Source organism: Taudactylus pleione, unplaced genomic scaffold (genome assembly GCF_031769625.1).
Source record: "Taudactylus pleione unplaced genomic scaffold, aTauple2 ptg000332l, whole genome shotgun sequence".
Classification (NCBI taxonomy): domain Eukaryota; kingdom Metazoa; phylum Chordata; class Amphibia; order Anura; family Myobatrachidae; genus Taudactylus; species Taudactylus pleione.
Window position 1 is genome coordinate 4,180,192 of NW_028284733.1, and position 14,980 is coordinate 4,195,171.

The 14,980-nt window shown below is 41.3% G+C and overlaps 1 protein-coding gene across 2 annotated transcripts in view; it reads left to right on the forward strand.

Moving 5' to 3' along the window:
* Positions 1 to 14,980, forward strand: part of LOC148509104 (phospholipase A2 inhibitor NAI-like) — a 121,863-nt gene that overhangs the window by 21,562 nt on the left and 85,321 nt on the right. For both annotated transcript variants that reach the window (XR_015869492.1, XM_088443676.1), the window contains exon 4: positions 5,360 to 5,500. Coding sequence is in view for 1 of the 2 variants with exons in the window: in XM_088443676.1 (XP_088299802.1) it covers positions 5,360 to 5,500 (141 nt within the window). In the remaining variant the exon portion in view is untranslated. The remainder of the gene's footprint in view (positions 1 to 5,359; positions 5,501 to 14,980) is intronic.

A 14,980-nucleotide genomic window follows, 5' to 3' on the forward strand; every position in this document is an offset into this window, starting at 1 on the left:
TATACATTCTGTTTACAGCCTGAGAAGTGTTAAGACCACTTCCAGATGTCCCTTGGCTTAGGGCCTGATTCTGAGCCGGACGCTCTGACCAGAGCGCTCGCTCTGAATCAGGGCCCTCCTCCATGAAAATGGAGCGTCCTCCTGGATGCTCGTATAGCTGTGGGGGACCACCCACAGCTATAGCGAGCGTCCATGATGATGGTCGCGATGGTCAAAGACCATCGCGACCATCGGACTTGCGATGAGACCCTGCGGTAGGGTCTCGCTGCCGCAAGCCCTGGAGTGATTTTGGCTCAATCAAAGCCAAAATCACTCCCACTGACATCACTAGTGGGAACGCCTCCATCTGGGCAGCCACGCCCCCGGCACGCCCATCAAAGGGGGAATGCTGTCAATCAACATCGACAGCACGCCCCCTTTGGTGCGAGACCCAGAGCGACAGCTTGGCTGTCGCAGTCCGGGTCTCGCGCATGCGCACGATGTAGCTCCCTCCGTCGTGCGCATGCGCTGTGGGGCAACATCGACCCATTTTCGAGCGTCCTTTGCTCACGAACGGGTCTGAATGACCCCCTTAGTTCAATGACTGGGACTGCTAATTACATACAAGCAATTGACATACAGTTTGAAAATATCATACAGAATATACTGATAATGATACAACATACTGTTTAGGATCAGATAATGTGCATGATTGCGACATATGTATAAACCAGTTGCCTTGAATAAAATGCTTTAATAAATATAATGCTTTACCTGTTTCTTTCTGATCCACTGTTGAACTCTAGGGACATTAAACCTCCAATTGTGGTTTATCTGCATATAAATATCTATAAACACCATTTGATGGTCCCGCACCATTTGTATTAGTTAGTTACAAATCCAGAGTTTTCTATATATTACTAAAGGTTCTAATAATCCTCCATATTCAATTCTTTTTTATTTATTAATAGTATATCTATGGAGGTGCTACTTGACAGTCTTGAAAATATATAATATTTGAAAACAAGAAGAAAAAGGTAAGATTTTTATGTCAGGTGCACTTATTAGACCCAGTATTTATCCTCCTTCAGAATTTCTCGGGTAAAAATATATTAAATAATAACTAATAAAGATTTATATTTTAAAAAAGATAATTGTCCAAAATTTCAGGCGAAATATTCTAAAATCATAGAGAGATTATAAAGTTTAAAGATGTGTCTTAAATATAAAGAAAAGTGATGTAGATTTACAATTAATTCCTACCGCCGTCGGATTTGTTACACACATTCCTCACTTAACAAACTACCCGTTTACCGACCGTTCGCACTTACGACCACACCCGCGCGTTACCGTCGGCCTTGAACTTACGACCCGCGCTGACTTTTTAGCGACTGTTCGGAGTTACGACCCGCCCTGACTATTTAGTGACAGGCAACGTGCGTGGCGTCTCAGCGTCAGAGAGATGTCAGAGAAAAGGAGCTCAAAGAAAAGGAAGGCTACTGATCTTGACATGAAAATGAAGATCATAAGTGATTATGAAGCTGGAAAGAAAGCAAAAGAGATAGCAGGTGACTTGGAGCTGGCACTTTCAACCATTTCAACAATCTTGAAGGATAAAGATAAAATGAAAGAGGGATTTAAAGCCATAATAACTAGGCAGCAGAAGGGCCTCATTCGTATAATGGAAAAATTACTGGCGATCGGGTTTGATGACCATATGCAAAATAAAATGCCACTGAGCCTTTCAATTATTCCAGCCAAGGCACCAAGTATCTTTAAAACTTTGAAGACACGTGAGGAGGATGAATCAGCGGAAACATTTACGGCATGCCATGGATGGTTTCAACGCTTTAGTCGAAGATTCAACCTGCATAATCGCAGTATCAGCGGTGAGGCAGCAAGTGCTGACGTAGAAGCAGCTGAAAAATTTGTTGACCAATTTGATGAAATCATCAAGAAAGGCGGCTACCGCCCGGAACAAATCTTCAATGTGGATGAAACAGGACTTTTTTGGAAGAAAATGCCCAAAAGGTCGTACATACACAAAGAAGCTAAAACAATGCCCGGTTTCAAGGCTTTTAAGGACAGGGTCACGTTGTTGCTGGGTGGAAATGTTGCTGGGTTTAAGTTAAAGCCTTTGTTCATCTATCGCTCCCAGAACCCACGGGCATTCATGCAGGTCAGTAAGCACATGCTGCCCGTATACTATCGTGCAAATAACAAGGCATGTATGACACAAGCTTTATTTGAGGATTGGTTTACCAACTGCTTCATACCCCCGGTCAAGCGTTATTGTCTGGACAAGGGTGTTCCCTTTAAAATTATACTCCTGCTTGATAATTGCCCAGGACACCGCAAGCATCTTGAGGATGTAAACCCAGATGTAAAGGTAGTGTATCTGCCTAAAAACTCCACTGCTATCTTACAGCCAATGGACCAGGGGGCTATAGCTACATACAAAGCATACTATTTGCGCACAACTTTTTCCAAAATTGTCTCGGCAACAGAAAATTATGAAGTAACCCTTCGTGATTTTTGGAAATCATACAACATTTACAGTGCATACAGAACATAGAATCCGCTTGGGAGGAAGTGACAGAAAATTGTATGCAAGGCATATGGAAAAAATGCCTAAAAAGTCTTAATAATGAATAATGTTGAAGTGGTTGACATAGATGAACCTCTCGATGAGATAAATCAAACAACTGTGCAACTTGCTAACGTGCTTAATTTAGATCTTGAAGTGGAAGACATTGAAGAATTAGTGGAATATGTCGAGGGAGAGCTATCTAACGAAGAGTTGGAAGCGCAGCAACACCTGGAAGAGGAGGAAGAAGGAGAAGAGGAAAGAACGGAAGAAGTACAAAAGAAGTTCACAATAAAGGGGTTAGCTGGTGTGTTCTCGAAAGTGAATGTGGCTATGTTACAACTAGAGGGCATGGATCCAAATGTTGAAAGGTTCATGAAAGTGGAACGGCAAATGAATGAACTTTTACGATGCTATCGTGAAATTTATGACGAAAAAAAGAAAATGACAAAGCAGATCACACTAACAGGATTCTTCTCAAATGCTACATCCAGTACCCCTACCCCTACAAGTCCTTCCATTTCCTTGCCATCTTCTCCCTTATCCGAGCCCTTTACAGATCCTGATAATACCAATGATGACGCATTACATGATGAAGGATTTGTTGATTAGAATGTCTGTTTTTCATATCTATATTTTTTTTTATAACGATTGTCCTGTTTATGCTCTGTAAAGGTACAGTATGCAACAGTTATGCTAAGTCTAACTAGTAGTACGTAGTAAAGTTATGCAAAATAAAACAAACAAGTTCTGCAAAGTACTGTACAGTGCTGTAAAGAGTTATGCTAAATTACTGTACTGTATGCAAAGTAAACAGTTATTCAAAATAAAAGTTTTGCAAAGTAAAAAAAAAAAGCTAAATAAAATAAGTTATGCAAAGTAAAGCAGTTTCCTTTTCTTTATTCATAATACAATACAGTATAGGTAAATGATTGCTGTGCATACTGTATACAGGTACAGTACAGTACTGTATACAGTATTGTACTATACATGTATACAAAACTGTAATATAGTTATGCATATATAGTATAGTACTGTATATCCTGTTGATGCTTTCACTGACTCTTTCACTTTATTTTTACCATTTAAAATTGTTGAATGTGCCAGCTTCATTCCAGCCTCATTTTATAATTGCTCGGTTAACGACCAATTAGTTTAACGACCAAGTCATAGGAACGGAACTCGGTCGTTAAGTGAGGAATGTCTGTAGTCTGATATAGGTACTTCAATAATCAGATTTATGGGGTGATGTTTAGATTACAAATGGGTATGAGTTAATCCAGGATAAATGGAATATAGTCATTTTCTACTGTTATAATATAATGATGTAAATCAAATATGTTTATTGTATATCATTCTGTAACAGTGTTGTTATATACGCACTGTATGAGTTCTGAAATCAGATCCCTTCTCTTTATAATTCAGAGAGAAGTATCAGATTTTTTGTATAAATATCTCATCAGTTGTTACGGTAATGAAACATTATCATCTGGCAACAGTGTTTGACTGTATCCCCTAATTCATGCAACAATATAGTTATTTTGTTCCATCAGTGTTTAGCCCTCTTTTCTCTGTTTATGGTAGGGCATATGTGACATATATTTTTCAAAGGAGTTGATCTCCATACATTACTAGCAAGTTATGCCCTTTGCTTTTAGTATGTTTTAAATGTTGCTTTTATCTCTGGACAACCCGTGTCATATACCCCCAAGTTTGAGTACTGTATATTCAAATCATGTATTTATAGCACAAAGTTGCTAGGTCCGGCGGCAGCGTGTGGAACATTGACGCGCGTTTCGCCGAGTGGCTGCTTTTTTAAGGCAAAATCTGATTACTGAAGTTCCTATATCAGAGTGTAACAAGTCCGACGGCAGCAGGAATTAATTTTAAATCTACATCTCTTTTCTTTATATCTAAGACACATCTTTAAACTTTAAAATCTCTCTATGATTTTAGAATATTTCGCCTGACATTTTGTACAATTATCTTTTTAAATAATAACTAATAAAGATTTATTTTTTAAATATATTTTTTCCAGGGAAATTCTGAAGGAGGATAAATACTGGGTCTAATAAGTATACCTGACATAAGAATCTTGCCTTTTTCTTCTTGTTTTCAAATATTATATAAATATAAAGATCTATGTTGCCTTATAAAGCCTATAACCTTGATTACCATTTTTTCCAAAGTACAAAGCAAATTAAAAACCTCTGCAGCCCTAAATCAGCGTGGACCAATCTTCTGTTTTTCCCCCGATATTTGGGTAACCAGACCTAGGCTGAATGTTCTAGAGCTGGTAATGTTTGCATTGGTATTTAATTATTAAATCCATAATACAGTGTATACATAGCAAGACCATTAGATATGTCCACCTACAAAGGTGAGGTTTCATGAGAACCATGGAACGAGGGGGGGGAGATTTAATTTTGCTTTAAGCACAAGTAACAGTTACAATATAGGGGGCAATCTTTGTGCTTTATTTTATTTATTTGTTTTTGTACTATAGAGGTGGAACTTGCTCGTTTGCACACTTATGTTGTCCTGCTTTTATATTTACATTTTATTGAAATTTACCATCAGGAGACACATGATAACCTGCAAACATATTGGGGGGAGAATTATTGTTCACTAATGAAGCGCTATAGACTATCCTTCCCATCTTACAATACATTGTTTCATGTGCAATTTATTCATTTAATCACTGATAATTGTTTTATTGGTCTGGTCTGCTGAAGAATCTTGTAGTGTATGACTAGCTTATAACCTATTTATTTTTATTTTCCTGAATTACAGTACCTAATGATAACAATAAACCAAATGGAGTGACCTGCCGAACATGTGCTAGTGATTCTTCTGACTACTGTTACTCGGAGGACGACATGCAGTGTACTGGAAATGAAATGATGTGCCTCTTCCAAACTACCGAACAGTCCGGTAATTGTAACAGCATTTATTCATTTTCCATCTTCAGTACCACAATATTAACTCTGTAATCTACATAAGTGAAGCAAACCCAGTAATTGGAGAGTCAGCCCTCTCGCCTCATCAACTCAAACTCTGAATGTCAAATATTACAGGTTACATGTGCAATCTGTAAGTTCCATTAATTTTTGGCAAAGTTTGGTGTTTTTCCAGGGTCTTAACCATTTAACCTTTTCATAAATCATTTCCACAAATCCAGATCAACCTCCCCTGGTGTGTACTTGCTCAGTCTCTTCTCTGATCACAGTCAACAGAGACGCCAAGTATGAACACAGAACCCACACTTCTTGTTGCCCACCCTTCCCCCAGTTAGTGCGAGCAGCCAATGGGGTGTGACCATGCAACGTTACTATAATCGGCATAAATGTTGCATCTTTGTTAGTGTTGTTGCCTCAATCAGGTTCTCTCACTTGGCCAAAGCTTGTTGCACTGGAGGTTAGACAGAAATAAAACGTGCAGGGGTATATTTACTAAGGGGTTGGATTTCAGAAGTGGAGATGTTGTTCAAAGCAAAGAATTAGATCAGTGGTTCCCAAACTTTTTTGAACCAAGGCGCCCTAGATTATCAGCTTAGTTTTCATGGCACCCCTAAGCCAAAAGTTTGAAAAAAATGTAGTAAAGTGAAGTAAATTGTGCTTATATGTCATCCTTACGCTCAGTTATGTGATGGTGGATAGGTTTGAGCTTCTGTTTGTTCACATATTATTATTACATTGACCATAAATAATTTGATTTGCTGCTGGACCACCAACCTGAGGCACCCCTGCAGTTGTCCCAAGACACCCCAGGGTGCCACGGTGCACAGTTTGGGAGCCACTGAGTTAGATTTTACTTAACATTTATCTAGCACCTAATAGAAGATAATACCTAGAATTTGATAGGTTGCTATGAGCAACATCTGCACTTCTAAAAACCCCGCACTTTAGTAAATGTACCCCTTAGAGTTGGGTCGGACATTTCCTAGTTTAATTCAACATTTTAGTGTAAAAACAAAGCTGTCCAGTGTTTCTTCACCGTATACATGCACCAAAATCCTACCAAATTCCTCTTACTGTAAAACTTCTGCCGCTCCAAAGCGCCGCTGCCATACTCTAAGGATCTCAAACTTTGGACCCACATGATTTGTGTTATTACAATTTTATTTCTGCTAAAGCTGCGCTATTACAACGTGTCTTTGTCTTTTGTTAATTCCATAACTCCAGGAGCATTAAATTCAGTTTTGCAGTTCATATTACATTGGAATTTATAATTAAATAAGAAATTGAGTGGCATGGGCTTGACATGGACTTCTGGCAGTCATGTAATTCCATGAGAGTGCCACGAGATTATGTATTTTGGTGCAAAAAGGGGAACTGAAATTGCACTCTGAACACTATCTTGCTGATTTCTGCAGGGGGAGAGAGGTTGTCATGGTAACTGGTGATCAATTGTACATGAGACCCTTGGTGCTCTGCATGGGGGGGAGGAGTAAGTTCCACTCTATAGGTATCTATAGCCACTAAGGGGTAGAGGGTTAAAGCCAACAGCATTATTTCCAGTTGTCATTAGGTGGTATATTTTTTTCACAGGGGGTTTATTGCGATGGGAGGGTTAGAGTAATTATTCAATGGTCACTATTTGACATTGGGGTTTTGATGCCACTGAAGGATCTATTAGACCTGGGGGCAATGCAACAGTGGGATTGGGCATAAAGACACTTTGGATGTGGGGATAATGTTATAATAATAACCTATGGTCACAGGGATGGAGGATAGTGTTACAGGGTTACCAAGGAACAATGTAAGGGAAATGGTACTTGGGGTCAATTGAGACAGGAAGCTATAAGTCTACAGGGCTGAGTGAAAATGCCACAGCTTTGGGGATGAAGCTACAGGCGTCTGCTAGACATACCTCCAGGGCGGGTGCTCAATACCCACCAGGAATTTTTTTTTTTTTTTAAAAGCTCCAAAAATGTAAACTATTTCTTTTTAACTTAATTAAATAAAAAAAAAATTACAATTTAAGGACATATTTGTGGAAAATATTAATCAGTTAAGTGGTTAAATAAGGCTCTTAGCTGGCTCTTCTTTTTTAGTTATAAGGGTGGGTACACTGACCCCCAGCCACCTATATCAATTTAGGCTGCCACATTATCTCTCCACGAAGGTCAGATTTAATTTACGTATTTTAGTGGTTGTGGTGTATCTTCTCCACTGTAAGTGTGTAGTTAGAAGTCAGGGTTCTGACAAGACACATTCATCACTGGAACTGTTTAGTTTGGGTTGGAAAATCTAATCATTAGGTCTCTTGCACAGGCTTTCTTCAAGAACTTTGTCACTAGAATCTAGTGCCAACAGTTGGAGCTCACTGAGTTCTGCAATGGGGCTTGGCCTCCTGGGATTCCCCCACTCAATCACTATTCATTTTTATGGTGGTGCTGTGTTGAACCCAACAATACATAAATAGTCTCCCACATGTGTTAAGGGCATCCCTAATCACAAATAGTTATTGGAATGCAGTTTAAACTTATTTTGTGAAATGTTAGAGGCCCAAGAACGTAATCTGTACCTAGGGCTCACTTAAGTTTTAACCTATCACTGCCTCTTCTAAAGACTTCTCCTTCTCACTCTCTCTCTCTCTCTCTCTCTCTCACTCGTGTACTCTACAACCGCCAACCTCTCTTGGAACCCCTTGTAACATCATAGTTTTGTGAACCTTTATTCCACAGTCTCATGTAACTTTATTGCGTTCCTTCTTCCAATTTTTTAACTAGTAAAATCAGGAATCTTAAAAAGAATAAGAATTATGTTTTATTGGTTTTCCAAAATGAGATATCTTCAGCTATTCTGAAGGCAAAAGCAATGGTATTAAATGCAAGACCCCAGTGGATTTAGCCTTTTAATAACATTGCATTAAAACTGCAGGCAGAATTGCCAATAATCTGCACTTTTGCAAAACCAGAACCTATTACATTTTGCAACATGAAGTGGGAAAAAAATGTATATAAACTGTTGCACCATAATATGCATAGTTTGCCGATAGCCAGCCTACATACAGACTTATCTGCTCTACACAAGATCTGCATTGCTTATCCACACACATTGCTCCCATTCATGGTTACAGGAGTGTATCCGAGCTGCACCCACTCTCTGATATGCCCTTCCATGCAGGGGCGTATCCAGGGCCGCCATCAGGGGGGACTGCCGAGCATCGAGTCCCGGGCCCAGAGAAGGTGGAGAGAGAAGGGGGCCCGAGCAGCAGCGCAGGTTGAAAAGTTGATATTGATATAACGCAGGCAGCACTGCACACATACGGCGCTGACAGCGAGCCATCTAGAGCTTGCGGAACAGCAGCCAATCAGGAGTGGCTGCTCCTGATTGGCTGCCGGTCCGCGAGCTATGGTTGGCTCGCAGCCTGTGCCGTATTTGCATTGATTAAGCATACAGTAATTACTGTCGGCGGTGCCTAAAGTAAGTTGGGCAAGAAGAAACCACGTTACTTGCGACGGTCACAGATCCTTCCTCACAGTTAGCAACTGTCAGTGCTGATTCTACCTGGCCAGCTGAAGAAAGAAACCACTAAAAGAGGTACTACATAGTCCCTGACCTTGCCCTGTGCTCCCTTCCAGTTTAACCAGCCTTACCAGCCATTCCCCCCATGTTCCAGCCAGCCTTCCCTGCCCTTTTCACCCCTTGTTCCAGCCAGTCTTACCCCCCCCCATTCCAGACAGCCTTCTCTTCCCTGCCATCCCCTCAGTCCAGCCTCCCTCCTAGTTCCCTTCTTTCTGGCTATATAAGTGGATCCTGCTTTTTTGATGTATTCTATGTGCTTCCGGGGGGGGGGGGGTGTAGCTCAGCCCACCTCTGCCCCATCCCAGCCCGGACTATTTTGTTAGTACCGGGCCCCACAATTTCTGATGGTAGCACTGGGCGTATCTATAATGGGTGCAGGGTGTGCAGGTGTAAGCGCTGTACAAAAAGCTGGAAAAATGGCCTCTGCTGCCATTTTTCTGGTGTTTTGCATACGCACAGTAGACTTCAGGCACACTCTAGTGCCCAGAGTCTACTAATGCTCCTGTGGCCGGCCAGTCACGTCAGTTGGCTGCCGGCTGCCAGGAAGAGAGGAGGGGGCCCCGAATGGGGAATGCACATGGGCCTCCTCCTCTCTAAAGACACCCCTGCTTCCATGCACAATGAGACTTTCCTCTGGTCAGAGCTTTGAGCTTTTATAAGCAACTGCCTAGGGCAGAGGTGCCCAAACTCCGCCATTACAGTACAGGTTTTAAAAATCCATTCTTGAGTCCAGATGGTAAAATCAAATTGACTAAGGTACTAATTAAGTCACTTGTGCTCAAGCATGGATATCCTTAAACCATGGACTGTAATGGCGCCATTTGGGGCCCTCTGGCCTAGGTGCATCTGGAAAAGCCTAGGAGTTTCTGGAAAATTTTACGGGAAACTGGGTAGGCTGGACATCTAAGCTCCGCTGTGCCAGCTCCAGATTTCAGAAGTCCCAGCTGACAGTGGCTGTTCGCCGATGGTATGTACAGGCTTTCTGGCACTGCTATGCCACTGCCTCCCATATTATATGACAGGCAGAAGAGCAGCAGCTGCAGAAAGCCTGTAAGGTCCAGTGCCAATCATACAGCTCCTACAGCTTCCATCAGTATGACACAGGCATGATCTAAGGTCACCTCAGTGTCATTCACATCAGAGAACACAGGAGAGTAGCAGAGGAAAGACAACAAAGGTAAGTGTGAGCACTGGTGATTGGATGGCTAGAGATACACAAGGAGAAGTGATTTGATAGCTGGAGACACACAAGTGGCGAGAGATTTGAAGACACGCAGAGGTGTAACTAGGGAATTTGTTTCCTAGGGAAAGATGAAAAATGGTGCCGCACCAACTGTGTGTGCACGCCTTTGGTGTGCAGGTCAAAAATGGACATGCCACATGCCTCAAAGGGTATGACCACTGAAAAATAGGGGCATGTCAACATTGGTCAGCGGTCTGACTGCAAAGTATGAAATGACAGGTTCAATTCCCAGCTATAACTGTATTTTGAAATGTGAATATGACTGTGATCAGGAGATGTGACAAACACAGAGAGGAAATGCTGGCCCAGGATTCACAGAGCAAAAAGTTACATTGCTGAAGGACGTTTCTTGTATAACGGCAACAGGCAACTTCCAGGTACACTGCACTGGCCGGCGGCGCCCACCTCTGCTTGACCCCCCATAGTTACGCCACTACACAAGATGGCTAGAGACAATGACACCCTCTGCCTCCCCAGTCACTCACTTTCATGAGGCCAAGCACATTCGGTGATGTCATATCCCCCCTTCCCGGGTGCCACATTGGAGACTCTTGCCTAAGGCATCAAATTGGTCAAGGTCGGCTTTTCGTCTAGTCTTCAAATTTTTAAGCATTCCCAGAATTCTCATCTCCAGACAAACTTATCAAATTCCATAACCACCCACATAACATCCTTAAGCTATCCTACCACATTACATCCCATCTGTACAGAACACACATAACCTCCATAAGCTATCATACCCAATTACCTCCCCTCTATACAGCCCATACATAACTTCCACAAGATATCCTACCCAATTACCTCAACTGTATACAGCCCATACATATCCTCCATAATCTATCCTACCCAAATACCTCCCCTATACAGTAAACACACACACATATCCTCCATAAGCTATCCTACCCAATTACATCCCCAAATTACAGTGCACACATATCCTCCATAAGCTATCCTACCCAACTACATCCCCTCTATACAGTCCACACATAACCTCCATAAGCTATCCTACCTGACTACATCCCCTCTATACAGCCCACACATATCCTCCATAAGCTATCCCACCCAATTACATCCCCGCTATACAGTACACACACATATCCTCCATACTCTATCATACCAAATTACATCCCCTCTATACAGTACAAACATAACCTCCATAAACTATCCTACCCAATTACATCCCCTCTATACAGCACACACATATCCTCAATAAGCTATCCTACTCAATTACCTCCCCTCTATACAGTACACACATAACCTCCATAAGTTATCCTACCCAATTACATCTCCTCTATACAGTACACACATATCCTCCATAAGCTATCTTATCAAATTTTATCCCCTCTATACAGCACACACACAACCTCCATTAGCTATCCTACCCAATTACATCCCCACTATACAGCCCACACATCTCCTCCATAAGCTATCCTACAAAATTACATCCCCTCTATACAGCACACACATAACCTCCATAAGCTTTTCTAGCCAATTACCTTCCCTATATGCAGCCCATACATATCCTCCATAAGTTATCCTACCCAATTACATCCCCTGTATACAGTACACACAAATCCTCCATAAGCTATCCTACCCAATTACCTCCCCTCTATGTAGCCCATATATATCCTCTATAAGCTATACTACCCAACTACCTCCCCTCTATACAGTAAACACACATATCCTCCATAAGCTATCCTACCCAATTACATCCCCAATATAAAGTACACACATATCCTCCAAAAGCTATCCTACTCAGTTACACCCCCTCTATACAGTCCACACATAACCTCCATAAGCTATCCTACCTAATTACATCCCCTCTATACAGCCCACACATATCCTCCATAAGCTATCCTACAAAATTACATCCCTTCTATACAGCCCACAAACATATCCTCCATAATTTATTCTACCCAATTACATCCACTCTATACAGTAAACAAATGTCCTCAATAAGCTATCCTACCCAATTACATCCCCAATATACAGTACACACATATCCTCCAAAAGCTATCCTACTCAATTACATCCCCTCTATACAGTCCACAGATAACCTCCTTAAGCTATTCTACCTGATTACATCCCCTCTATACAGCACACACATATCCTCCATAAGCTATCCTACCCAATTACATCCCCTCTATACAGTACACACACATATCCACCATAATCTATCCTACGCAATTGCATCTGCTCTATACAGTACAAACAAAACATCCATAAGGTATCCTATCCAATTACATCCCCTGTATACAGTACACACATAACCTCCATAAGGTATTCTATACATTTACATCTCCTCTATACAGCCCACACATATCCTCCATAAGCTATACTACCCAATTATATCAACTCTATACAGCACACACACAACCTCCATAAGCTTTCCTACCCAATTAAATCCCCTCTAAACAGCACACACACATATCTTCCATATGCAATCGTACCCAATTACATCCCCTCTATACAGCACACACACATATCCTCCATAAGCAATCCTACCCAATTACATCCCCTCTATACAGCACAAACATAACCTCCATAAGCTATCCTTCCCAATTACCTTCCCTCTATACAGCCCACACATAACCTCCATAAGCTATCCTACCCTATTACATCCCCTGTATACAGCCCACACATATCCTCCATAAGCTATCCTACCCAATTACATCCCCACTGTACAGCCCACACATATCCTCCATAAGCTATCCTACATAATTACATCCCTTCAATACAGCCCACAAACATATCCTCCATAATTTATTCTACCCAATTACATCCCCTCTATACAGTACACACATATCCTCCATAAGCTATCCTACCCAAATACATCCCCTCTATACAGTCCACAGATAACCTCCATAAGCTATCCTACCTGATTACATCCCCCCTATACAGCCCACACATATCCTCCATAAGCTATCCTATCCAATTACATCCCCTGTATACAGTACACACATAACCTCCATAAGGTATCCTACCCAATTACATCTCCTCTATACAGCACACACATATCCCCCATAAGCTATCTTACCCAATTATATCCTCTCTATACAGCACACACTCAACCTCCATTAGCTATCCTACCCAATTACCTCCCCAATATGCAGCCCATTTATATCCTCCATAAGCTATACTACCCAACTACCTCCCCTCTATACAGTACAAACACATATCCTCCATAAGCTATCCTACTCAATTACATCCCCTCTATACAGTCCACACATAACCTCCATAAGATATCCTACCTAATTACATCCCCTCTATACAGCCCACACATATCCTCCATAAGCTATCCTACAAAATTACATCCCTTCTATACAGCCCACAAACATATCCTCCATAATTTATTCTACCCAATTACATCCACTCTATACAGTAAACAAATGTCCTCCATAAGCTATCCTACCCAATTACATCCACAATATACAGTACACACATATCCTCCAAAAGCTATGCTAATCAATTACATCCCCTCTATACAGTCCACAGATAACCTCCATAAGCTATTCTACCTGATTACATCCCCTCTATACAGCACACACATACCCTCCATAAGCTATCCTACCCAATTACATCCCTTCTATACAGTACACACACATATCCACCTTAAGCTATCCTACGCAATTGCATCTCCTCTATTCAGTACACACATAACATCCATAAGGTATCCTATCCAATTACATCCCTTGTATACAGTACACACATAACCTCCATATGGTATTCTATACATTTACATCTCCTCTATACCGCCCACACATATCCTCCGTAACCTATCTTACCCAATTATATCAACTCTATACAGCACACACATATTCTCCATAAGCTATCCTACCCAATTACATCCCCTCTATACAGTACACACACAACCTCCATAAGCAATCCTACCCAATTACTTCCCCAATATACAGTACACACATATCCTCCAAAAGCTATCCTAATCAATTACATCCCCTCTATACAGTCCACAGATAACCTCCATAAGCTATTCTACCTGATTACATCCCCTCTATACAGCACACACATATCCTCCATAAGCTATCCTACCCAATTACATCCCCTCTATACAGTACACACACATATCCACCTTAAGCTATCATACGCAAATGCATCTCCTCTATACAGTACACAAAAACATCCATAAGGTATTCTATCCAATTACAACCCTTCTATACAGCACACACAACCTCCATAAATTATCCTACCCAATTACATCCCCCTATACAGCACACACATAAGCTATCTTACCCATTTACATCCCCTCTATACAGCACACACATCCTCCATAAGCTATCCTACCCAATTATATCCCCTCTATACAGCCCATACATATCCTCCATAAGCTATCCTACCCAATTACATCCCCTCTATACAGCTCACATATATCCTCCATAAGCTATCCTACCCAATTACATCCCCTCTATACATCCCACACATAACCTCCATAAGCTATCCTATCCAATTACATCCCCTCTATACAGCCCACACATATCCTCTATAAGCTATCCTACCCAATTACATCCCCACTATACAGCACACACATATCCTCCATAAGCTCTCCTACCCAATTACATCCCCTCTATACAGCACACACATATCCTCCATAAGCTATCCTACCCAATTACATCCCCACTA